Source organism: Dicentrarchus labrax, unplaced genomic scaffold, assembly GCF_905237075.1.
Source record: "Dicentrarchus labrax unplaced genomic scaffold, dlabrax2021, whole genome shotgun sequence".
NCBI lineage: Eukaryota > Metazoa > Chordata > Actinopteri > Moronidae > Dicentrarchus > Dicentrarchus labrax.
Genome location: NW_026136701.1, coordinates 14534315 through 14558461, shown reverse-complemented (window position 1 = coordinate 14558461; position 24147 = coordinate 14534315). Strand labels below are relative to the sequence as shown.

The window sequence follows — 24147 nt, the reverse complement described above, 5'->3', positions numbered from 1 at the left end:
ATCACTGAAATCAAAGCAGGCTGCTAATAAAACATGGAGCACATCTGAGAACTTTTTAAAAAGATCAGTATCAGCTATACTGTATAAAGCCTATTCTATTGCAATCTTTTGTCAGTAAAGTCCTGATGCTTTTTAAAAATCGTCGTTGAGCACAGAGTAGTGAGTAACAAGAGCCACAGAGCAAATAAAGGGCAAACTTTTCTGATGAAATATCCTCATTGACAGCATGCACCAACAAGCAGAGCTGCTTGGAGTAAAAAAATAAATAAAAAAGTGGTAATTTGGCATCTAATTCAGCAGCATGCCTCTTAAGTGCTGCTCTTCATTTAAACTATTTTTCTCATGCTGGGAGTGAAGGCTGCCCAAATTATGACAAAACCTTTTCACATCTTAAGTCAAGATAAATTAAGAAAGAAGAAAAAAGATATTAAAAGGAAATCCGTGATGAGGGCTATATTTGCTCAACCCATATTGTGTTAACTTATTCAGCTTTCAAACATAAATAGGTTTATACAATTTTAATGTAGGGCTACTTTAGCAGTTATATGATGAATGCAAAAATTGCAAAAATCATTGGGGTATGGGGAAAAGGTCAGTGGAAACCCTTATAACATTTTGGTCTTCATTTACAATTGTCTTATTTTCCACAAGACAAGTTTTTTTCTTAAAAAGTGCACCAGTACTTGCTGTCTTGCCTGCCATTCTCTGTCATTCATATACAATAAACAACATCAAGAAGAACATGACAGAGCACTGAAACTGGAACAATGACTTGATCTCTACTTCAACAAGATGATTACACTCAGAACAAAACTATCATATGAGTGGGAACGGGTTGATGGCGTGCGCCCAGAAGAAGCAAGTGGCAAGGATATGTGTGGGCTGTGTATCTCCTGTGCTGAGTCAGACAGAGACGCCAAGTGTGAAGACCTTTCATCACCTGCTGGCTTTACTGCTGTAGCCTCCACCGACCGCTGCAGAAAACTGTGTGGTGTGTTAACCAGCTGTCTGAGTGACACGCACAGCATTTACGCTGCTTGCGAATAAAGGGCGGGGCTGCACCGAGGGTTGCGTGTGATTAACACGCTCACACATTTACACACATACACACTGCGTTATCTTACAGCACTGTGACTGAACTCAAGCCTTTAAAAGATCAGACGATCTGAGTCATTTCTTAACCACAGGAAGTGCAAATACAAACCACCAAAAAGTCATATTCTTGTGGGTGGTAGACATTTTACTTTGTGCCAGCAAAGATTCAAATCTTAAATATTTTTTCCATTGAATATTACAGTCCCCACACACTGGGATGTGAAATGGAATCTGATACAAAATTACACCCGGTGGAAACAATCTCGGCATCAAGTACAAAAGGTTGGCACTTCAATTAAAAGAAAACATTTAAAACATTTTTACATACCGGCCAGAATAACCCTTGTTTTATCCCATCTAAAATAAGCCATCCAGCATCATATGAGGGCTTTCCTACCTTACATCTCCATCCGTTTGTGGGAAGAGAGTCCATAGCAGGTTGCAGACAGAAGGTATGGTAACCTTTGTCACACATGTCACACACCAGCATTTTAGTGTCCTCTCCTGGGTTCCTACAAAGAGAGAGAGAGAAGGTTGTTTGAAAGGGGGTGGGGGGTTTTGGTACAGTTGAGCATATGCTTCCCTTTGATACTCCAAGCCAGGCAAAAACCCATCATCAGGTGTATTCTTTAAGACATTTTCATCCTTTACTTGAACTGATCTGTTGTTTCTTCTATACTAGATCTCAGTTTTACAGAATATATCAATTCCATTTGTTATCGTGTTAATGAATGAATGACTGCATGAATCAGATGATAGAACCAGCATTTTATTGCTTCCTGTTCATATTTTTCAGGAAATGGAGGAAGATTTGTTTGCTTTTGTTGCCAACAATATACTTCTAAACAACCAAAAACAATACAATCGTCATTCACAAAAAAAAAAAAAAAAAACCTTACAGTGAGAAGCAAGAAGACTGGCTGAGCACATTGACTGTCCCTTACTGACTGACAACCCATTGTTGATAAACACATACACAAGATGAGGCCTGCAGCTATGTGTAGGCGAGAACATGTAGCAAGTTGTCCTGATATGTTGCATCTAATACCAGAGCAATTACTTCTGGAGAACATTAAGTGGCCTTGTTATTTAACTAGTATTATATGGCCAGCAGTACATATTTATACAATATTTATACAGCCATTAAAGGTGGTGAATGTACCTTGTTTACAGAATTAATACAAGGATGATTGATTGTTGTGTGTAAGAATGGAAAATATTGAAGGCCCTAGTTTTAACACAAACAGTCTCCACGCTTTGTTTCAGCGGTGTGCTACAGCTGGAGAAACAGCTGCTAACCTCTTTACCCTAACCTGGTTGCCAATGGTACGAACATAACTTGCCATTTTCAGCATGTAGGTTGCTAGCTCGAAGGTTGTTGTTGTTTCACGTAGCAACGGAGACTTTGGAAATGTTAATAATAAGAGAGCAGTTTGCGACAATATATCTTGAATCCCTACTCATCTTAATAAACACCATGCTATGCAGTATTGCAGTAATGGTACTAGGGTTTCCATGCAAATACAGAACAGAAAGCTCAATGGACAGTGTTCTCCTAAGGCAAACAGGCCTGGTTGCGAGCAGAGCTCCTGTGCTGTTTAAATAAGGTCAGAAGTTACAAGACTGAGCTTCAGGGTACAACATCCAGTTAGCTCCTCACAACCCACAGAGGTAAACAAACCAGCAGTAAGCACCATGCCTGGTAGCTATAGAGAAAAATAGTACGAAGAAAAGTGAAAGAAAAGCTAGAGAGGACAAAAACATTCAGTTTGAGATACGTTATTTAGGCGGATGGGAATGTGACTCACTTGCATGTCTGACAGATTTTGCACTCAGGGCACTGCCAACCTGCCCGCCTTAGAGGGGTCACGGCCATGTCCAGACATATTCCATGGTAATGCTGACCACAACTGGTGCAGAAGAGCTGGTCCAGTAGGTCCCCTGGGCTATCACATAGCGCGCAATTTACATCATCTACGACTATAGGCAAAGAAAAAATGAAAGAAACAGGATGTAAGTCTAGAAAAGACAGACATTAGACAGTACAGTTGATACAATGTCAGAGAAAGCTTTTAAATACAATGTATACAATTCTACTCAACTTACATTTGTGAATGGCCAATTCAGTGTGTTCTGGGCAGAGAAGCGAGAGACTCCTGATATCCTGAAAGGTCCCCGCTGCCCCAGCACAGGGGTAATGGTAGAGTTGAGCACATCCTTCAGCACAGCACTTAATGGATGCTCCAAGGCGCTTACAGTATGCACAGTGCTGCAGAAAGAGAGCAATAAATATGTCTAAAATGTCCTTATCTGCAAGTAAAATTAATAAAAACCCACGAACAGCCAAGAAACAACAACTCCAAAAAGCCATTTTTATGACTGGCGTGAAGACAGTGCTTTATCCTTTAATGTCTCTTTGGAAACCACTGGGTTTTCTCAGCTTAGGATATCAAGACCCCTGTTTTAACCCGTTTTAGCCCCCTGATGATCACATTCAAGACAAAACCTCAACCATTTCCTATTCCTCTCCTAAGTTCTGTGAGCGTGCACTAATGGCCACTATGGAGATCATGTGGAAGACCTGCTGATGGGGTACACGACAAATGGCCTGCAAAAGCAATCGGAGGGTTGTGAGCTGTGCCTCTGCTAACACTAGGAGCAAAGCTGCCATGAGAGCTCAGCCCTGCTGAGTGGCGTGACCTTTTCCATTTCACAGCTGAGAGATCCACGCTGCCGGGCCGACCTTTACCAGCCAGTCTGATCCATCAGCTTTGCCGTGCCTCACTGAAGCAGTCCCTCCCTGCTGTCCCAACACATTAAGATGGTGTTAACACCTATTAGTCCATGGATGTTCTCCCCTGACTCACCTTTGTGCTCCCTGAGTCAATGGCTCTGTCCACATTAAGCAGAGATTGTCCCTCGCCCTCACAAACACCTTCGGACCACAAGGCACAACTCTGATGTGCCCAGCATTGCCCTGAAATTTCAAGACATAAAGGAAGTGACAATGACAAAAGGTTAGACTTAACATCTGGTGCTGATTCTGCATCAACATATTGATGTTGCATTCATTAATATATTAATATGTAAAATGTTCATTTTCTAATAAAGGTGCAAAAAACGCCTGGTAAAAATTAGTAAAAATTATCTATTGATCTTACCTGACTCAAAGAGAGACTGGACGTTAAGATCTTGTGGAAGGCCGACATGAGAAAGCTCATCCCAAAATCGACTGGCTGGGTCTGGTTCTTCCTCGCAGTTTTCAGACCCACTGGAACAAAGGAAGAGGTTTGCAGAGAAAGCGGGTCAGCACAGGTTTTTTTTTTGTTTTTTTGGTTTGTTTTTTGGACAACTAAAAAGATATACAACGCAGAAGAAGGACAGCCTGATTCAATTTAGGAATGAAACGAGAGTAGAGACATAAAGGTAGAAGACGATGTGGAGTTTTTACAAAAGCAGAGAGATGAAGACAGAGAGAAGGAGCTGGGGGAAAATGTTAGAGAGCAAATAAAAAGCTGTGGGGGAGGGGGGAGAGGAGGAGGAGGAAGAGGGCCATCTTGTTTGGTGTGTGCACAAGAGGCTGGCTGTTCTGTCTCATAAAATCTGTTGAAAAGGATGCGTTTCCCCGAGTCCCTGGCTTGAACTAGTGAGCTGCATAGCATGCGGAAAATGTGGAGAGGGAGCATTAGCATTTAAAAAGACCTAAGTTCCAGTAAACAAACCAACGGCCAAAATCAAGAGACTGGTTTCTAGAAGCATGATGGCACACTCATGACAAACAGCCTTGACAGCATATTGTTTACAGCCAGCCAGTTTCATCACCAATTATGAAATGATCTTCTCCCACCTCTTTACATTTCCAGAGTTTTCCCATTTGTCCACCACCTCTGCGTCTCTGACAAATCAATACATAATTTCTCCTCCTGCCCTGTGCTCCCTCCTGTGCCTCTGTGTGGCACAACTGAGGACTGACCCCAATGACCAATCACACAGCAACAACACAACAGATACTGGTTGGCTTGGAATGCTGCCAGACCCATACTGCTCCCACTGCCTATTACGTCACTGGGAGCCCAGAGAGACGCCCAATTGGATCCAAAGGACCAAAACAAATTAGGCAGCTGTCCAAAAGTGTCCAAGGAGGGTCTTTTGTTGGCACAATGTGCAAATATGTGAGTGCACACACACACACACACACACACACACACACACACACACACACACACACACACACACACACACACACACACACACACACACACACACACACACACACACACACACACACACACACACACACACACACACACACACACACACACTTCACCTGATGTGGCATCCCTGAGCATGGGGGACACTGACTGCTGAGGCACAGTGATAATTTAGCCTTCAACTGTAGAATGACAACACAACCTGCTAACTGAGAGAGGCCCCTTAGCTTGTGAGGCCTGTGTGTTTGTTTTGTGTGCATGTTCCTTTCTGAGTATGAGTTTGTGCATAGGTAAATACGTATGTAGAAGTGTGTGGCCATTTATTAACCACCACCATTGCACCTAATCCACTGAGTAACAATACTGCTTTCCAGGGAAAGGGTAATTTCAAAATAAAAGAATCAATTTCGAATTTTCAAGTAAAGTTTACTAAAGTAAATAAAGTTTGGTCACAATTTTTACCACAACATTATTTCCCCACCAGTATCCGGTTGGTACAGGGACTCAAGACACCAAAAGATCATTGAAGTGGGGCCATAAGCAAATTTTCATTTAGTACAGCTCATTAGCTTACTAGAGGGACTCGTCACAGATGGCTTTACTGTACTGACAGCCAAACCATTTGTGACAACAGTGTCAGTCAGGCCGACTTACTTTGTCTTTTCCCTCTGTCCTGAGGTGGTCTCTCCGGCCATTTTTGGCTGAGTGGTTTTATCACCATCACTGCTATCGCTCGTTGAGCCTCCTCCACCCTTGTGACTGAAGAGTGCTTCAAGCTGAGGCGTTGTGCTGAATACTTGCAGATCCCCCTGACCCAGCAGGCTACGGCCACCGCAGTAACAGAAGGCACAGAGACGCTCACTGAAACAAAGAAAATGGGTGGAAGGGGGTGTTTAATTATATATACCTACTGTGACCTAATACAGTGCCATGAATGTCAGCATGAATTAAGGCCTCCTTCTTCTGGTAATGGGACTGTATAGGCAACAACATACATGTAAACACATAATGGCTACATTTGTGAGGCTGGTGCACACATTGTCACATATACACACACATAAATGTATAAAATGAACCACTTCTGAAACCCATAGGGCATATAAGTAGCAGGTAGGCTTCACATGAACTTTAAAGTGTAGCCTTGGGTTTAATTTTAGGAAAATATTTAAAGATCTGTTACAATTTTTGACTTTGAGGTCACAATTAAATTTCTGATGCAGTGCTTTTATTATATATTTTATTAACACTATGCAGCTTTGCTTTCACATTGAGCAAATATTTCTGCATGAATTTCTCTGCAAGAAGTTGAAAATAAAACCCATCACCTTATAAGAATAACTACACATGGAAGTGTTGCAGATTCCGTGAGAAAGGTGTTTTGGAGACAGAGTGGTAAAGAGACAAAAAGAGAGAACAGTGGCCAAAAGCTGGAAAGTTGTCAAATAAAATGGGCAGTAAATATTTATCACATTTTTAAGGGATAAGATGGCCTTGTTAATAAGATCCCAGGAGATGCTGCTGGTCTGCCCTCCATCACTAACATCAATGGCAGAGACAGACCAGGAGATTGATTACAACCTTTAACAGAGTGGCACCTAGGAGGAGGCCTTTACCAGCTGATGACTCCATTACAATTCATCCATGCATGTGTAGACAGTAAGACAAACAGCATATCACATTGCTGGATATAAATGCACAATTGCATACTAATGCTTGCCATGTAAACATCCATATAAACACTTTAAATGAAACACAAGGATCTTTATTTCTCAAACAGTTATGGTTCAGGGTAAGTTTAGTGTTTCTAACCTGTTTTTGACTTCTCTACTCGCTGGGACAGATGGTCCTGCTGAATTCTCAGCTGGAGGGCTCTGGGCCAGAGGGGAAGAGGGCTTGTCCTCCTCTGGCACCTCAGTGGTCACCAGTTCCACAGTTTCCACTGGCTGGATTGGGGTTTCTGATGGTAACAAAAAAAAAAAGATCAGTTAGTTAGGAAGAAAACAAAGCAATAAATCTCTTCAGAGCAGAGTGTTGCAGCCTGTTCAGCATTGGCCTCTATGCTATTAGCTGCTTTTCAATCCGTTGCCAATTATGACTGTAACATCGGCATGCATCATCTGACAGATAAAAGCTGTCAGAAGGCAGGTTGATTGCATTCTAGTCGGTTTCCTCCAGGTCAAAAACACAGCCTTTATTAGTGAGATGGATGGTAAAATATGGAGACCATATGCTCAAGCACTGATTACAGTGAACCCATTGGGAAAATCAACCTCTTACAGAATAGCAATAACAATGGAGGCATGGAAAAATAAGAATCATTGCAGCCAAAATGTCTCAAGAAGTTGGGTTTATATTAATGGCCAATATTTAGCCTAAAATGCAACAACTCAATTTTGTTACCATCATGAGTGCTTTTGATCTAAATTACCAAAAAAAAGGGCTTTATTCACTGTGCTAATCATACAAAACAGCTCCCAAACGTATCTCTCACTGAGACTTTGGGCCATGCAAAAATTTTATTAACATTTCATTGAGATGTAATTAGGCTAATACTGCAATGATTCAGTGTCATCCAATGGAATTACACAAGGACAAATTCAAGCTCATTACCTCCTAATAACGGAACATACCTGTGTAAGACTTCTTACAGTCTTGGGATATGAGTGACGTGTCGGAAATTGTATCCTCTATGTTTTATATAACTAAATATAAATATAATATAATTAACAATAACCTTGTTGCTCTGATAAGCATTTAATATGATTTATACATGATTTAATATGAAATGTTTTCAAAAGTGGTTTTCATAAAAACATTTAAAGTTACACTGTTAAAGTGTCACAAATTAAGGGCGATACACAGAATTGTAAACCTGTGTTTTGACCTTTTCAAAGAAACAACAAAAATATCAACAACAGATTAAAAAAAAAAATAATTGTTGGAATTGTTGAAATCTAAAATTTCCCCCCAAAAATACCTATTGTTCATGTAACAGAAACCACAGCTAATAAAAGTAAAGCTAGCCACTGGCAGAATTTCATTCCCTGATATCTCCAGCACAGCAACAGGGCAGCACTGAGATGTATGAGAATGGGATGCATGGTCACGTGATGTGATGTACACACATAAAAAAGCACATAAATGGGTCTGGAGAGACTGATGGGATTTTAAAAAGCTTTTAGAGGGCATTAGCCTTGGGCTCTTTCCCACTGCACCTCAATGCCAATCTCAGAGCAGGAGGAAAGATGGAAGCAGTAAGGGGAGAAAAAAAAATACACACCCACTGCAGCTTCACAGCTCAAGCTAAACCCTTTCAATTATAGCCCTGAAGTAGAAGCATGGGGTGCCAAGAAAAAGCTCTCATCCATCCTTCTCCAGGAGAGGGAGACTCCTCTACCTTTACTGAAATACCCTTTTGAAGCACTCTCCACACGAGGCTACCTGGATGAGCAAGTTCAAGTCTTATATCCCTCCCAACACAACCAACATGTACATGATGGATCTAAAAAGGGGATTGCGAAGTCTCACCTGTATCCTGAGGGCCTATGGACTCTGTTATCTCAGTCCCATCCATGCTGTCCTCCTCATCCACAACAACCCTCCCTCTGGTGCGACCCCTGGGGTGAGGAAGAGAAACAAACAAATAAATAGAGGCAGTGAAAAACAAGACAAGAAAAAGTGCCTGGGTTTGCCTCAGGAGTGGGGGGCGGCGGTGCGGTCATGAATTAGTTAAATATAGTCACAGCTGTCACTGATTTTTAATGGAGGCACTCAAGCCGCTGGGCAAGGCGGAAGGGTGGTAGTGGGGGTGTACAATACAGACTGGTCGTATGTGGAGTTAAAAGATGGAGGCAGGCCAATCTAGATAACTCTGCTCTGAAGATTCAGTTTGGGAATTAAAAAAAAGAGGCACTATATCAATAATGTAGCATCATCCCACAGTAATTGACAATGCCCATGTAAGGTGACAAGATTATAACCAATCAAAATTGACTGTTGCTCATACACCAGAACTGAAGTATGTGTTCATCTTCAGAGCAACATGAAACAAATAGCTTGATCATCTACAGTCCCCTGAGGGATGACGACTCATTAGACTCTAACTGAACATGCTCTAGTTGAATTTCAAATCAGAAAACAGACATTACTTATTATATGATAATAGCTCTGTAATTTAAGACACCACAAACAAATATCTAATCATGAATGTGCATGAGTCATGTTTGGTATCTTGAACAGAAATATCCTCCTTAGGGTTGTTTGCATAATCACTAGGGACTGTGATGTATATCAAATCCCAATAAAAATGGAATTGTTCATTGAAGCTGTGGACAAAATCCATCATGCAGAGAAAACACAAAATACAATTAATTTTATATAGTTGTTATTCAAAAATCCCACCAAAAAGGCTACTTTCATTCTGCTTCTGGCATATTTGGTCATTGTGGTGCTTTAAGAGAAGTCTATAGATGGGTACAATGACAGTCCTACTGTTTTAATAATTACTCCAAATGGACTAGAATTACCATGGATTACACACACTTAGATGCATATCTGGATACATGGACATGGACAGCCAATAAAAAATTAACACAGCTGTAACCTCTCAACATATATAATCAACAGCTACACTATCTTTTGACACCAACTACTGTAGTACCTCTCAAAATAAGCTTTGTTTCGTCAAAAATGTCACAGCTGGGTACGTAAGTATGTACACTAGTAATGAGGTGATGGTTATGATGGTAATGTTTTCAGAACAGTGGGTTTGTGAAAAGGTCAGTGTTCTATTTATTGTTACACTGACTATCGCAAAGTAATTTGTTATTAGCTACATGCAAGATCATCATATTCAACACATTTTGAGGCCTATTTAATATTATGAACTACAACTAATAGCTGTGTCACAATTTTGTCTCTGAGAACTAGATGTATTACTCAATTTATCATTAAAGTTGTTCTATTGTGTTTTAAATGCAAAAACTGCTCTCTATATACGAATTACATTGCTCCTTAGTCTCCAACTGCATTAAACAAACCTAAATTAAATTATTATTATTAAAACAGAAGTTTTAAGGAGCTAGCCACAGTCGCTGCATCTGAATGCACAGCCATTGCCATAGTGAGAATCTCCTGATCCAATCAATTTGAACAATTATGGCTTAGCCCTTAAAAATCAAAAGAATCAAAAGAAGAAGGAAAAAAGTTTTATAGAACTACCGTCCACTGCATATAGACATGTAACCGCTACCATGGAATGAATATATGAAGTCAGATATCATTTTTATTTATTTAGGAGTGTATGTGACACAAATAATAACCGTGTTATTAATATAATAAAGCTTATGGCTATCTATAGATAGGAATATGAAAAAACACAAGCGAAAAAAAGTTCTCAAATCTTATCAGCACTGAGCAAAATGTGTAGCACTAGAGTTCTGAAGTATGTCAGGTACTGAAAGCTGGCACTGAATATTTGCTCAGATATGTGTTGTTTACCTATTCTTTAAATCAAATTAAAATTTTTGCCAATTTTATTTAGACAAGTCTTTGCAGTGTTTCCCATTAATTACCTAGACTGTGGTCCACCACAGTTTCATAATGGACTGACATTTTTTTGCACTTTTAGTTTTTTGCACCATTGCTTCCGCAAAGTATCTCTCACTCCCAGTACAACTATCTGTGATCGATTAACTAGTCTCCCCTCGCTCTGCCCCTCCTGTAGTCCAGTCACAATCACACATGCTCTGCAGAGAAGCACAGATAGAGATGTTCTCTGACACGGACACGGTTTATTTTACAAGCACGAACCAAGCAAGAGTGAACAGCAGTAAACACACCAACTGGTACCGATGTTTTTCATTCATCTGGTAACACGTTGGTTTGGATCATTTTGATTAACAACGAGCCTCCTCCACATGCAGCTCCCCTGCTGTTGTTAAAATAGAATTCAGCAGTGTGTTTTATAAAACACACTGCTGAATTCTACATACATGTAGCTAGAGAAAAGGAAAGAGGCGGGGCGAGTCAGTGTGTGTGTTTGTGAGACACAGACCAGAATAGGTGTGTTCATGTGTGCTAAAGAGTACTGAAAGGAAAAGCAAGGTGAGCAGATTAAAGTAGTTTGTCCGTTAATCTAGTTTACGGTACTAGAAAAGTGGTAATGTAGCCGAATATTTTCAGTAGATACATTTTACCCCCATAAATACTGGAACTCTATAAAGACAAAATATTAAATAAAACCATCAGGGGAATCTTTATAACCAGGTACATATTTTAATATTGAGCTATTAAAATATGTGGCTGTCACACATTTTACACAGTAGTAAATTGGATGCACTATGCAGGTATAGTTTGCAGGAAGGCAAGTATTGGATCAGAACTGTGCATTGGCAAATATTCATTATTAAAAAGGACTTGGATTGAGAGCCAAGCAAAAAAAAAAAACTTGATCGGGATATCCCTTCTCATGTGTCTTACCTCCTGTTGAGTGACCCAAAAATATCTCATTACTGCTCCTTTTCAAGACTCTCTCTCTGGAATGCCATGCTAAATGTAATCTTAGCATTTTTTCCACTTCCCCCTGTCATCTCTTTAGAGAAGTCATCACAATTTTAAAACAAGAAAAAAAATGTGGCCATTATAAAGAAGTATAGCCCTTACCATATCTCAGTCAGTGCTTTGTCAGCAAATCAGACAACCATGTCTAGGTTTCAAACCATATGCCTGTGTGCCGACTCATACAGATGCGCACAGCAGCAAATACCCCTCTTTTACATACAGTATGGAGAGATCTGTCAGTGTCAGCATCTTCCAATGGGAGCTCAGTTAAAATAATCTTGGGAGCGCCATGTGGAGGGGATAATTGTCATTGATACAAATTAAACAGCAACATCAATTGTTAGCATGCTAAGTGGGGAGAGCAAACACAGGCCAAATGAGAGCAGCATGTCTCAGGGGTACACAGGAGGACACAGGGGGTTGGAAGAGAGGGAGGAGATGCAGGGATGAGTGGGTTGGGGGGGTAATTTTCAGTGCCACTGGAGAGAAAAATCACAAATGGCTGTATGCCAAATCAACCCCTCCCTCTAAATGACTTCCATGTCAAGATAAGGAACAATCCTAAAACCCAAGAATGACAGGAGGCCTCTAGCAAACCTAAAACATAATTACCTGTAAGCTTGAGTCAAACATAAATATATTAATAAGGTGGAAACAAACAACCAAATTCTAACAGAGAGCTCTTTTCCTGTTATTCTAAAAGACAAAAAACAGCAATTACTGAGCCAAATATGGGCGGATTTGCTGTATTTTTGGATCACACAGAGATATGTGTATGACAGAATCTGACTGTATACAACTGTGACGAGGCACAACATTATTTACAATAATAATAATAATAATAATAATAATAATAAATTACTGAATGTGATATTAGAAAAATAAATCAAGAAAAAAAACCAACAGCTTAGTCGTGTGTAGCATCTGCTCGGACAATCCCAAGAACTGAGCAACCGATCAATATTCAGTTAGAATAAATTAGAATAAATCTTTGATGCAATTTATCAGTGTTCTAAGCATAGGTCTACATTTTCCAAAATCAACCCTCATGCAGTTTCTCATTACACTTTTGAGAGCATGTTCAATGCTTACGAGACAAAGAGCTTGAACAGATAAAAGTAAAATCATATATTTCACCTGATCAACATGACACAAGAGGTCAGAGACATGTAAAGCTACAGCAGCAGCAGAGCAACAAATATTTACAGCTTTGAGGCATATATCACGATCAACTCGAGTGCTATGCTGTCTGTCTCACAGACTTTCCTTTATACGTTCCGAGCAAACTTATACGGTCAACAGCTAATGACATTTCAGTGGGTTTTGATACCACAAGGCAAATCCAAATGCAGAAATTAGCTGTGTGTGACATTTACATCTATGACCACAATCTGGTGTATACACACAAAGTAGTTGGTGGTGGGGGTGATGACATCCTTTCATAGACTGCTACACAACATTCAACTGTAATTATATATAACTACGCTAAAGGCATCAAATTTCAGCATTGAGACAGCCAGTTATTTCACTGACAAACGCTCAAGACTAACATTCAACCCCATACCCTGCACAACTTATCCCCCCCACAGTCCCACCACAGGGAGAGAGAGAAAAAAAAAAGAAAAGGTGAAAATAATGCTTTGGTAAGTAGTCCCAGCTAGCAGGGTGCTGCCTGGAAAACCCGACAAGGATCATGTTGTTCTGAAATGGATTCACTAACAGATGGAGCGTGGGCAAAATCTAGTAAATTCCAACAACCAGGTCTACAAGAGCGATTTCTGACACATCCTCCTTTGTCACAAGTAAACTGGCTTTTAACACTTAGCACTGGTAATTTTAATATTTATACACACTGCTTATTTCCATTAAAAGAGGAAGCCAGTTGGTCTGAACACAAGATTGCTCTATGGAGGAGAATTCACAGCTCTGTGGATTTGGTACACTCTCAAGTGTAAGGATAGTGTGTCACTTATCGTCCTATTACAGATAGTAGTTTGGGTTCTAATAAGGCCCATTAGGCTATTGTTTTTATAAGATAAGAAATTGGGGTGTATTAAACTGGCTGAAAGTACAACCTGAGGTCTCCACACAAACCCTGATCATGGTTGAGAGTTGGTGGAATATGAACTCACTGTTTCTGGAGGTTCACTGTATCTCACTTAATCCAATCAAAGATAAATAATTGTGTATCAATATTGAGCTAAATAACGGCGATAATCGTTCAGCCATTCTCTGCAGCCTTACAAAGAGCCTAATTCAAACGAGCAACTACAGCTTTAATTTGGACCATGACAACACTGACCATTACAATATAAATAACTCTAAGAAGAAAACCACATTTCTGCTGATGATACGCTCTTGACCAGTTTATCAACATGAAGCAATTCAAGTCTGTCCCAGGTCATCCTTCCACTGTGGCATTAACGCATCGTCTGGATGCTTGCAGATTAAACGATCCATTGGGAGCAGGGTATTAAGATTGATTGAGAGGACAGACTAAGGAGAGAGTTAAGAACCTTGCGGGTTTTATATTACAGAGCAGCTCTAAGCTGCATTATATGTTGCTATGGAAGTCACAAGGAAGCCAGGCACCTTGTACAATACCTCATAAGACATTTCTGGGCTGGACGAAACATTACCAGTTTTGAACAACCAACTGGAACTTGTTAAGATTTTTTATTTTAACAGCTAGATGCTTCTGAAAGATCTTCTTGATTTGTACTTCTTGTCAAAATAGGGCTTTTTTTTATTATAAATAAAACAGGCCCACTTTATCCAGATTTCATGATATGGTTTTGGGCCAACTCCATCATTGTTTTATGTAAAATGTGCGTGTTATTACTTACTTTACAGATGATTTTAAACAATAAACTTACTAAGAAATAACACATGCCGAGGTGTTCTAATTTAAAACACGAGCAGATGGGATGGAGGATAGTAGAGGTGGGCGATATATATCGTTTGCGATAATATCGTCATTGTTGTTTTGACGATGTGCAAATTTCCATTATCGAGTATTTAAATTACTTCGACAAAAACAATGAAACGCCCGCGGAAACTCCTCACATCCATTAATACACGGTGCAGCAGCGCTCTCTACAGCATGGCAGGATTCAGTCACACAACAACTACGTGATCACATGACGTGATCACGTGACCTCTCGCTAGCATCCTCCTTGCAACAGTTTAGCAGCGCGTTGTGATGGTAGAGAGAAAATGCAAACACCTCCAGTCCCTGAAGCTACCGGTACTTCAGATGATTTAGTGCCGAGACGTGGGTCCTATGGGCTTCAGCGTTCAGAGCGCTAAGCGCCTTCAGCGGTAAAAAGATGTCAGCGGAGACGGTTTTTTTTTAGCGCAGCGCTCAGAGTGCTTCAAGTTGAAATCTGTTCAACTTTTAACACCGCTGGGCGCTCGGAAAATGAGTTTTTGAGCTCTCTCAGCGCTGTAAACGCGTTTGGTGGACACAAGTACAGCTCAGACAATTCTAATCACATTTTAAAGGATATCGACTGATTATCGTTATCGCCAAAATCCCAAAAAATATTGAGATATTATTTTTTGCCCATATCGCCCACCCCTAGAGGATAGACACCATAATGAAAAACTACATCACAATTCTTTAAAGCATGTTTGTAGTCCATTACTTTACTTGAATTTCCCTTGGGATAAATAAAGTATCTATCTATCTATCCATCCATCCATCCATCCATCCATCCATCCCATGGTTACTTTAGTTTTGCCAGGACGAGTTAACTCGCAACCTAGCGTCAAGCAAGTATTATCACTATGGTTACCCACAGTTTAATATACGATTCCTCATGAGATGGTGTAGAATGGTGGTTAAAGTATTGGCCAGAACCATATCTGAAATATCATGATATATGGTTTGAAAGGACACCTCCATCTTACGGTTCACATAGGCCGCCTGAGCAGCGCGTGGCGTCTACGGTCTGGCACGTGTGCAGTGTTTACACAAAGAGCGTGTCAACTGTGTGGCTGCTCTGGAGCTGCTGCTGCCTTATGTTTCCACATACACTTTTCCTTGTAAAATGTGCATGAAAATCCATATCATTTAAATAACAATGCCATATGTATATATATATATATATATATATATATATATATATATATATATATATATATATATATATATATATATATATATGTGTGTGTGTGTGTGTGTGTGTGTGTGTGTGTGTGTGTGTGTGGGGGGGGGGGGGGGGTTGTTTAAATGAGTGGTAGCCAGAAAGCAGTCATGTGTGGTTGTTTACCCAAGAAAGAAAGAAAAAAAGAAAGAGAGAGAGGGAGAGGAGTGGAAGAAGTTTAAATTGTACTGTAATATGTGGATATGACTACCAATAGATCCTTTTCACTATCCTCTTTTGCTAGGAGATGAGCGCAGCTCCTGGAATAAGATAGGCAAGACCTCAACTCTCTAGTTAAGCATCGCATCGTGAAGCGTTGCAACTCACGTGGGCAGTCTGACTGCTGTAATCGGTTAACATGGCCGCCGAAATCAAAATGAAGAAGTTCCACCACGCAGACGGGGGCGGTGTGAACCACGGGTTATCTTTTTCTGGGTTATGAACCATGTTCAATATTGTTTACCCAGAAGAACTTTAAAGTGTCACTCTAAGGGAGTGTTTTCATGACTCCATACATAAATGGGCCATCTCAACGGGTCCGACAGACCACTGGCTACCCCTATACCTAATGGACAACCCTAAATATGGGGACAAAGTGTACTGGACCTGGCACCTGGCCGCAAGAGCATTATAGGAAAGTCTATATTATATAACAGCACTAAGCTACATCTAATTTGAGGAATTCAAAAATTCCCTATGGCATAAAAACATGATGAGATTACTTTAAAAAAGGTAGAAACCTACTTCTTCCTGTTCTTAGACGCAGATGAGGGTGGCGCCTGGGGTAGGATGGCAGCATCCTTGCGCGGCCTGCCACGTGGTCGCTTGTCTGCGTGGGCAGGACTTCCTGTGGACGTGGCCCCTACACTGCTGGAGGGCGGTGAAGGTCCCTGGTCAGAGGGTTCCACAGTCTTATCCTCTGATGACATTCTGGAGATAAAATGGTTAAAAAGACACATCATGATAGGTGTTACACATTAAGCTAATTAACTCAACGTTTCATATTCAAAGAGGAAAACATCTGTTTTCATATTGTTTACAGGTTACAGGCAAAGAGTGGATAGGAAAAAGGAGATGAAATGTCATGGGAAGTCAAACCCTTAATGGTGGAGGAAAGTGGCTTGCAGCTTAGTTCACCGAGATATCCAGATGTCCTTATGTTCTAAAGGCATTTTTGATTCAGACAAAGTGAACTGCCTACACAAAGGGGTTAAGGTTTTCCTATATTACTTGCAAAAAGGATGTAGCCCATTCAATAGGTTATATGTGTGATGTCTAATTCCCTGGCAATTGATTATGATAAATATTCACAAACTGCATCCTTTTTTTAGATTTGCTTGATCATGTGTCACCTAACTAAAAAAAAAAAAAAAAAAAACACTGGGCATCCTCTTAGTAGTGAAAGACACCTAGCTCCAATCATATTCGATGAGATTGAAGAATCTTGGATGCCTTTTATATATACCCAGGGTGCATTACCTTTTATTCACCTCATGACGCCAGCATTTTTTGAAGAAATGCCCTCGACACCAGAAGTTGCCAATTCTGAGCAGAGAAATGTTCATTAACTCAGGTTCTGGCCAATGTGAGCCGAGTGGAGCGGCAGCATTTTCCACTTCTTAATGAAAGCATTCTATAATCATACGACATCCAGGCGATCCAGGTTTTCTATTTGCAGCAACCCACCCACTGAAACCCACTACAAACGCGTACAGGGGTAAATATGGAGAATGCTGCCCTTTAGTTGCATTGTACAATGTGAAGAGATATGAGGTGGCATTAGTGCACTGGATACTGCATAACATGAGACCATTTCAACTACCAAAGATTGTTCTATACCATTTTTTATCAAGCTATCTATCCCTTTAACGTCTGGGTGAATTGTGCCGTTGTCGGAAATGCTTCAAAATCAGTGAGCAGGACTGCTTTTTGGAAATACTTGATTTTCAGGAATGTGATAAAATACCTCGACTTAAAAGGGTATTTGATTTACTGGATTAGTCAAAAATGAACAACACCCATCTGCGTATTTTATCAAGAAACAGTTTCTCAATATAATTTCCAAAAAATATTGGGCAATAAAATATATATATATATATATATATATATACTGTGATGATTTTATCCACACCGCCTACCCCTAGCACAAACGGAGGCAAAGACACTTGTGTTGAAAATAGTGATTGATTCATCAGGCCGATTATGTGGCATTTTGAGATTATCGATGCCGATGACTGTACTCATGGCCAATAAACAAAAAATGTCTTCACGCACATCGGCAGAAAGCCTGATCAGTGCAGCTGCTGAGGAACAATGTTAGCAATCCACGTTCTGAGTTTTGGGAAGGTGAAAAGGTTTGTTTTAAGCCCTGTAACTCTCAAGCATCTTGTTATAAACATTTTCTTAAATTTCATCACTGTCACCATCATCTTTCATAAATGTTAACATATTTCTCCCATCACATGACAGCTAAATCTAATCTAAAAACATTAGTGGCTAGCATTAAATAGATATTATTCTGTATAGAATAATGCAGTAATGTCACTTCTGACATACTGTTCATCCCTTACATACTACATAAATGCTATGTTCGGAAATCCACAGCATAAACACATCTAAAAACAACATGATACTGGATAAGATAACCATGTATATATTAGAACGTAATGTGTGTGGAATAATGTAATTATGACTTTTCTTTTAATATGAGCATTATAAATTGGCCATCGGCTTCGGCCATTGAAAAGTCCATATCAGTCAGCGACTAGTTGACAGCAATTGAACTTCAGGGAAAATCTGGTGCTGTATTAATCCAATTCATTCATGTACAGAGGCAGGGACAAGAAAGAAAGTGCCTAGAGGAAAATAGGAGTAACTACTGGAGTTCCTGGTAAGCTTTGAAACCAGTTTGACTGACTATAGTTGGGTGAATAGATCCATTGGCTGTTTACAACCAGAAAAATGCAAAGACACTCTAGCAGTCACATTCCCACAAATAAAGCCAGACTAAACATTTCATTTACATTGTATGTGAACACAGTTTTCTCATGAGATGTACTAGCGAGAGAAAACACTACCGATTTCAACTTCAGCTCTGCACATCTAACATAACCTGGTCCAAACAGATGTCTTAAACGGGGACAGGCCTTTATTCCATTGGGTCTTTTGGGGAAAAGGAAAATCAAGGATACGTTTCTGTTTTTCCCCTCATGTTGTTTTGCGACTGCGATTGCCATACACTCACATCACTGTGATACTCTATGTTTTACGCAGGTTATTTCGTGATGACGTGTTGTTCTTGTGGTTGAAAGATACAAAAATCCCACCACACACAAAAATAATTCCTTGCAACTGCATTGCTTTTTCAGCCACCGATTGTATAGTTTGTGGAGGAACACATCGCTTTGACGTAACTTTGGCAGAATGGGACGAATAGGAAAAAACATGGCTTATTCCGACTTGGGAGTGTTTAAACATTATTCCAACGCGGGTAAGTCCTAGCACTAACCTTATAGCCATGCCAGATAAATTAGCTACTTCAGTTGGGTAATGCATTTGTTAGCAGTTTGTTACCAAGTGAAACCAGACACAAACAAACAGTATATAGCCTATGAAATAAGCTGAATTGATTGTATTAGTGTTAATAATGGTTTTTCCATTCTGCCAGCAATTTGTTGACATGTCTATATTTCTTTTCACAAAGTGGGAGATATCGTCTATATCAGAAATTCCTACTTCAAATTACAAGTAGAAGACTGATGTGAACAGTTTTTCCCACTCAACTGCTTAATTACAGTTTATACGAGATAACGTGAAAAGATGTGAGACCAAACCTAATGTTGATCAGCTGTCATTTCCTGTGAATTTCTTACAGTTTTTTGAGCAACTCCATTCTGAAAAGCTCACCACCACAAACCCCAGGTAGGTGCCAAATTAAAGGGAAAATGTCTTAATAAAAAGGTGTTTAATAACCAGTTGCCATAACAGCTTTAATGCTCCTAGGCATAATCTCTAAACATTTTCTTTTAAAACTGTGACCCGTCTGTATGTTGTCCGTTCATGTGAGACTTTTAAACGATGGAGCACAGCAAGTGTTTTGCTCATCAGAGAGCTAAACTGTTGGTATCAAAGTTTGTATATAAAGAGTCACAGATTTTTTGTTTCTAAACGCTATTTTACAGCGGTACTGTGGCTGAAAGCATCTAGTGTAGACAGTGACGGCTAACAGCAGCTACTTCTGTTGTGACCAATGGACAAAGTTAACAAGAGGATAGTGAAGACCTTTGAGCATCTAGCAAGCTAATAACTAATTTTTTTTTTTTTTTTAAGAGCTAAATCAGGCAGGAGAATACTGAATTTAATTTCAGTAACACCTAATGCTCATGTTGGTTTGTGTTTGCTGGACATGTAACATGATAACTGTTTCCTAACACAATAGTTAACCATTTGATAAGCTGACAGTACTGTAATCACAGCAGTGTTTTAGGGAGTTTATTTTCTCTCTCAAACATTACAGGATGTGGCTTTCAAATTAAAATAACTGCTTAAGATTAAAGAAAAACATACAAAGTAAAACGTATTGAAGGTGAAAAACTGAACCATTTTCATCCAGGATTTCTAATCCATGATTGCACAGTAGCATGAAAGGTTTATATGGTTAATTGTGTCTTGTGACCAGGCAGTGATGCTGTATTATAGATGTGAAAATATCATTAAACTCAAGTTGAGCCTAGCTGGGTTGTGACAAATATGCTCCAATAAATCTCTGGCTAGCTTGTTTTTCTGTAACACAATACAATTACATTATGACTTATGTTAAGGAAGAGTCATGAGAAAGTCAACGTTGCTAGTTTTCATTTTCAGTAAAGCAGTTTATAAAACCTTGATAGGCCTGATTTACCACATAACATTGTACACTTTGTTACGTAACGTGTATGTAGATACAGACACGTTGTTTGGCTCCATGTTAAATAAATGTGCTTTTAGCATGAGTTGTTGTCCTAGGCTGTTATTTATAATCACTGATATTGGTGGCTGGTCGTGGTGTGGCTTGTAAAGACATCGCAAGGCCTGAAATTATTTCAAATATTAAAGAGGCATTTTGTAGCAGTGAACCAGGAGGGGTCTCAATTTGTGTTCTTAGATATTGTGGAACTGACACCATCTTTTGCTGCCGATCTGTGCTAATTCTCTCTTTCTCTGATGTCTATATTGGCCTCCACCAGCCTCCAGGCTCTGTGGACAGATGGTGGTCCAATAACACCAAAACTCCACAAGAAATATTAGTCATTACAATGCTTAGACTGTCTGTACAATTATTCAGAAATCGTGAATCTGAGCTTAAATCCTTGGATAAGAAACAGGAACTTGCACTGTTCCCAAAAACCACTGTAAATAGTGATGTAACAAAAAAATTAGTTGGATAAGGACCATTTTATTACCAGATTTACAACCAGGTAAACGCGATGAGAATAACGTTGTTTGTTGGGCCACATGAGGTTAAAATCCGGTGACTACTGGGCAGTCACGACCACCACAGGCACAATTGGAGACATGCTAACGTTAGCTTTTGTTATCTCAAGCTTGGGCACAAAGCAGTTACATACAGCTAACGATAGCTAGCCTGTTGTGTTGAACTCTGTCGCCACAGACAAAAAAGTAACACTGACATCGTCTAAATGTGACAAAAAAATAAATAAAATACATGAAGAAATGAATCCGTCTTTCATGTTAGACTAGAAGCGGCAGACTGGGTTCGGCTTTGAGAGATATTAGCCAGTAAGATAACTTTGAAAAGGGGGGTTTCACATAGCAAACAGGTTACCTATGGTTGCAGTGAGTTGGCCAACTCATCGTACCAGCTTGTAACTAACGCCTATACCGAAACACCAAACATTAACGCTTCAGCCTTTTGTTGTCCCACAGCTAATGCTAAATATAATAGTCGGGGGAAAAGAGAGGGGGGGGGGGTGATGAAACTTAACTAACGCTACCCGTTAGCAAACTTACAACCGGGTACAAGGCAAGGATGAGCCCAACACACACACACACACACACACACACACACACACACACACACACACACACACAAAAGGCTCGGTCTATTCAATGAAACGGAACTGTTCTGGGGAACTACAACGCTACACAAAAAGTGAAAATGATACGTTATACAATGACGTAAGCTTTTATTTCTGCTTTTCGTTACAGACTAACGCTAGTTGTGTGTGTGTGTGTGTGTGTGTGTGTGTGTGTGTGTGTGTGTGTGTGTGTGTCGATCGCCTGTATTGTGTTTGGGCGGTGAACATATAACGTTGAGCCCTGTTGTTGTGTTGGTTATGTAGCAACCCCTGAACCGTCCTGTTCTATGTTTCGTTCCGTTGAATAGTCTGAGTCACGAAAGCCAAGGCGGCGACAAACCCCCAACATCAGACTGGAGGTGGATATCGTTGGCTCAGCTTTACTTTCACAAGGTGAATAGCAAACACATCTAGCTTGCACACAAAAAACAATGTAATATATCACCGTGGCTTACCTTCCAGCCCTATGAATAGCGAATTATCCTCTTCATGTCCAAAATACTGGGGGGATGAAACGTCGCACTTTTATCACCCAGCTAGCTAGCAAGCTAATTGAGCTAGCTAGCCTCTCTCCAATGAAGCAACACCGCAATTCTCAAAAATGCATAACGCATATCATTATATTCCAACGTTGCAATGTTATTCCCAACTTTGCCCATTTGATGGAAAGGCAGATGATGTAAATCCAACAGAAAACCGCTTCACTGGCTCACGCATTTGTGGGAAGCAGGAGGAGGAGGAGGAGGAGGAGGAGGAAGGGGGGGGGATCACTTTCCTTTCTCCAATGACAGCTGTCGTCGCACGAGTTCGGCTTATATAGCTAACGTTAGTTGGTGTTAGCCACCCAAGTCTACGGCCAACAATTTTTACCATTAACGTGTAAAAACAAATTAAAAAAAAATAATAATCAGAACCAAAGTCCAAGCGGCTGCAAAAACTCAACCCCCTTTTTTTTTTTTTTTTTTTTTAAACGTAAACGAAACTTTAAACGCGAATCCTCAGCGAATGGACGCGCAGAGCAAATGCTGGGTGCCGACCGCTTGGTTGGCAACTGGTTCTATTTTCTTCAGCATCGACAAGCTGCGGGACCAAGCGGCCAGTTAGGAGACTCTCGCAGCCAGCCTGCCACGCAGTAACAACCGCCTCCCGAAAGACATGTAAAAACAAAACATTAGCTTGACAAAAAAATGTATATTCCGCCCGCCAACGGTGGCCGAACTGCGAAATTTGCTGTGAAAATATCACTAAATTGAAGTTGAAGATGACGCTTCGGTGTACTCTATAACGGTGGCCATATCTAATGATAAGTGGCACCGAATCACAGCCCCTCCAGGCTCCTCAAAAACTAGTTCCACCTCCCCTTACCATAACTACGGCGCGGACGTCTTTCCAAACCGGCGTGGCCCGTCGAGAAAGGGATTTTTGACGAGTGTGGCAAACGTTTAACAACATCGATAAGAAGACACGGTTAAATTGCCACGCGAATCATTTGACAATTTCTTCAAAATACTCTCTGACCCTGCGGAAGGATATGGGCATTTGGTAAATAAAATAATGGCTAGGGAGGGCTCTAAAAGATGGAGCCTGGATCGGAGCCGGACTGGAGGGAGATTGTCAACCATTGGTGCTCCGGCTCATGCAAATCTTCGCCAGCAAGCAGCAGCTGTAGTGACTCCAGCAGTCATCAGCCTTTCTCTAGAGCTGGGGGGGGCACAAAGATGGATTAACTTTAATACGCGAGTGTGGTGGTGGTTCAACCAGACAGACAGACAGACAGACCAAGACCAAATGGATCTCCACAGGCTAGTCCATGATAACGTCCTCTTTCCTGCTTTCTTTGGCTCTCTCTCTCTCTCTCTCTCTCTCTCTCTCTCACACACACACACACACACACACACACACACACACACACACACACACACACACACACGTACGTACACTGACGCAGGCATTGCATTTGGGTGTTTGGTAGAGGTAGCCTGCAAATTGGCAGACATACTGTACGTGCAAGGGGTTAAATTTCGGAAAACCCCCCCAGGGGTCGGCTTCCAGCAG

The 24147-nt window shown here is 40.4% G+C and overlaps 1 protein-coding gene across 9 annotated transcripts in view; it reads right to left on the bottom strand.

The window, feature by feature from the left end:
- Positions 1 to 23542, bottom strand: part of kmt2cb (lysine (K)-specific methyltransferase 2Cb) — a 65320-nt gene extending 41778 nt beyond the window's left edge. For 6 of the 9 annotated variants that reach the window (XM_051402949.1, XM_051403001.1, XM_051402990.1 and 3 more), the window contains exons 1-10: positions 22548 to 23540; positions 16760 to 16945; positions 8835 to 8923; positions 7116 to 7263; positions 5961 to 6167; positions 4257 to 4366; positions 3963 to 4072; positions 3202 to 3364; positions 2904 to 3075; positions 1493 to 1607 (exon numbers count right to left, since the gene is read on the bottom strand). In XM_051402949.1, the coding sequence (XP_051258909.1) occupies positions 1493 to 1607; positions 2904 to 3075; positions 3202 to 3364; positions 3963 to 4072; positions 4257 to 4366; positions 5961 to 6167; positions 7116 to 7263; positions 8835 to 8923; positions 16760 to 16944 (1299 nt within the window). In that variant the 5' untranslated portion in view covers position 16945; positions 22548 to 23540. Of the gene's footprint in view, positions 1 to 1492; positions 1608 to 2903; positions 3076 to 3201; positions 3365 to 3962; positions 4073 to 4256; positions 4367 to 5960; positions 6168 to 7115; positions 7264 to 8834; positions 8924 to 16759; positions 16946 to 22547 lie in introns of all 9 variants that reach the window. The other 3 variants (XM_051402960.1, XM_051403009.1, XM_051402971.1) reach the window with 2 other exon arrangements.
- Between the last annotated feature and the right edge of the window lie 605 nt (positions 23543 to 24147).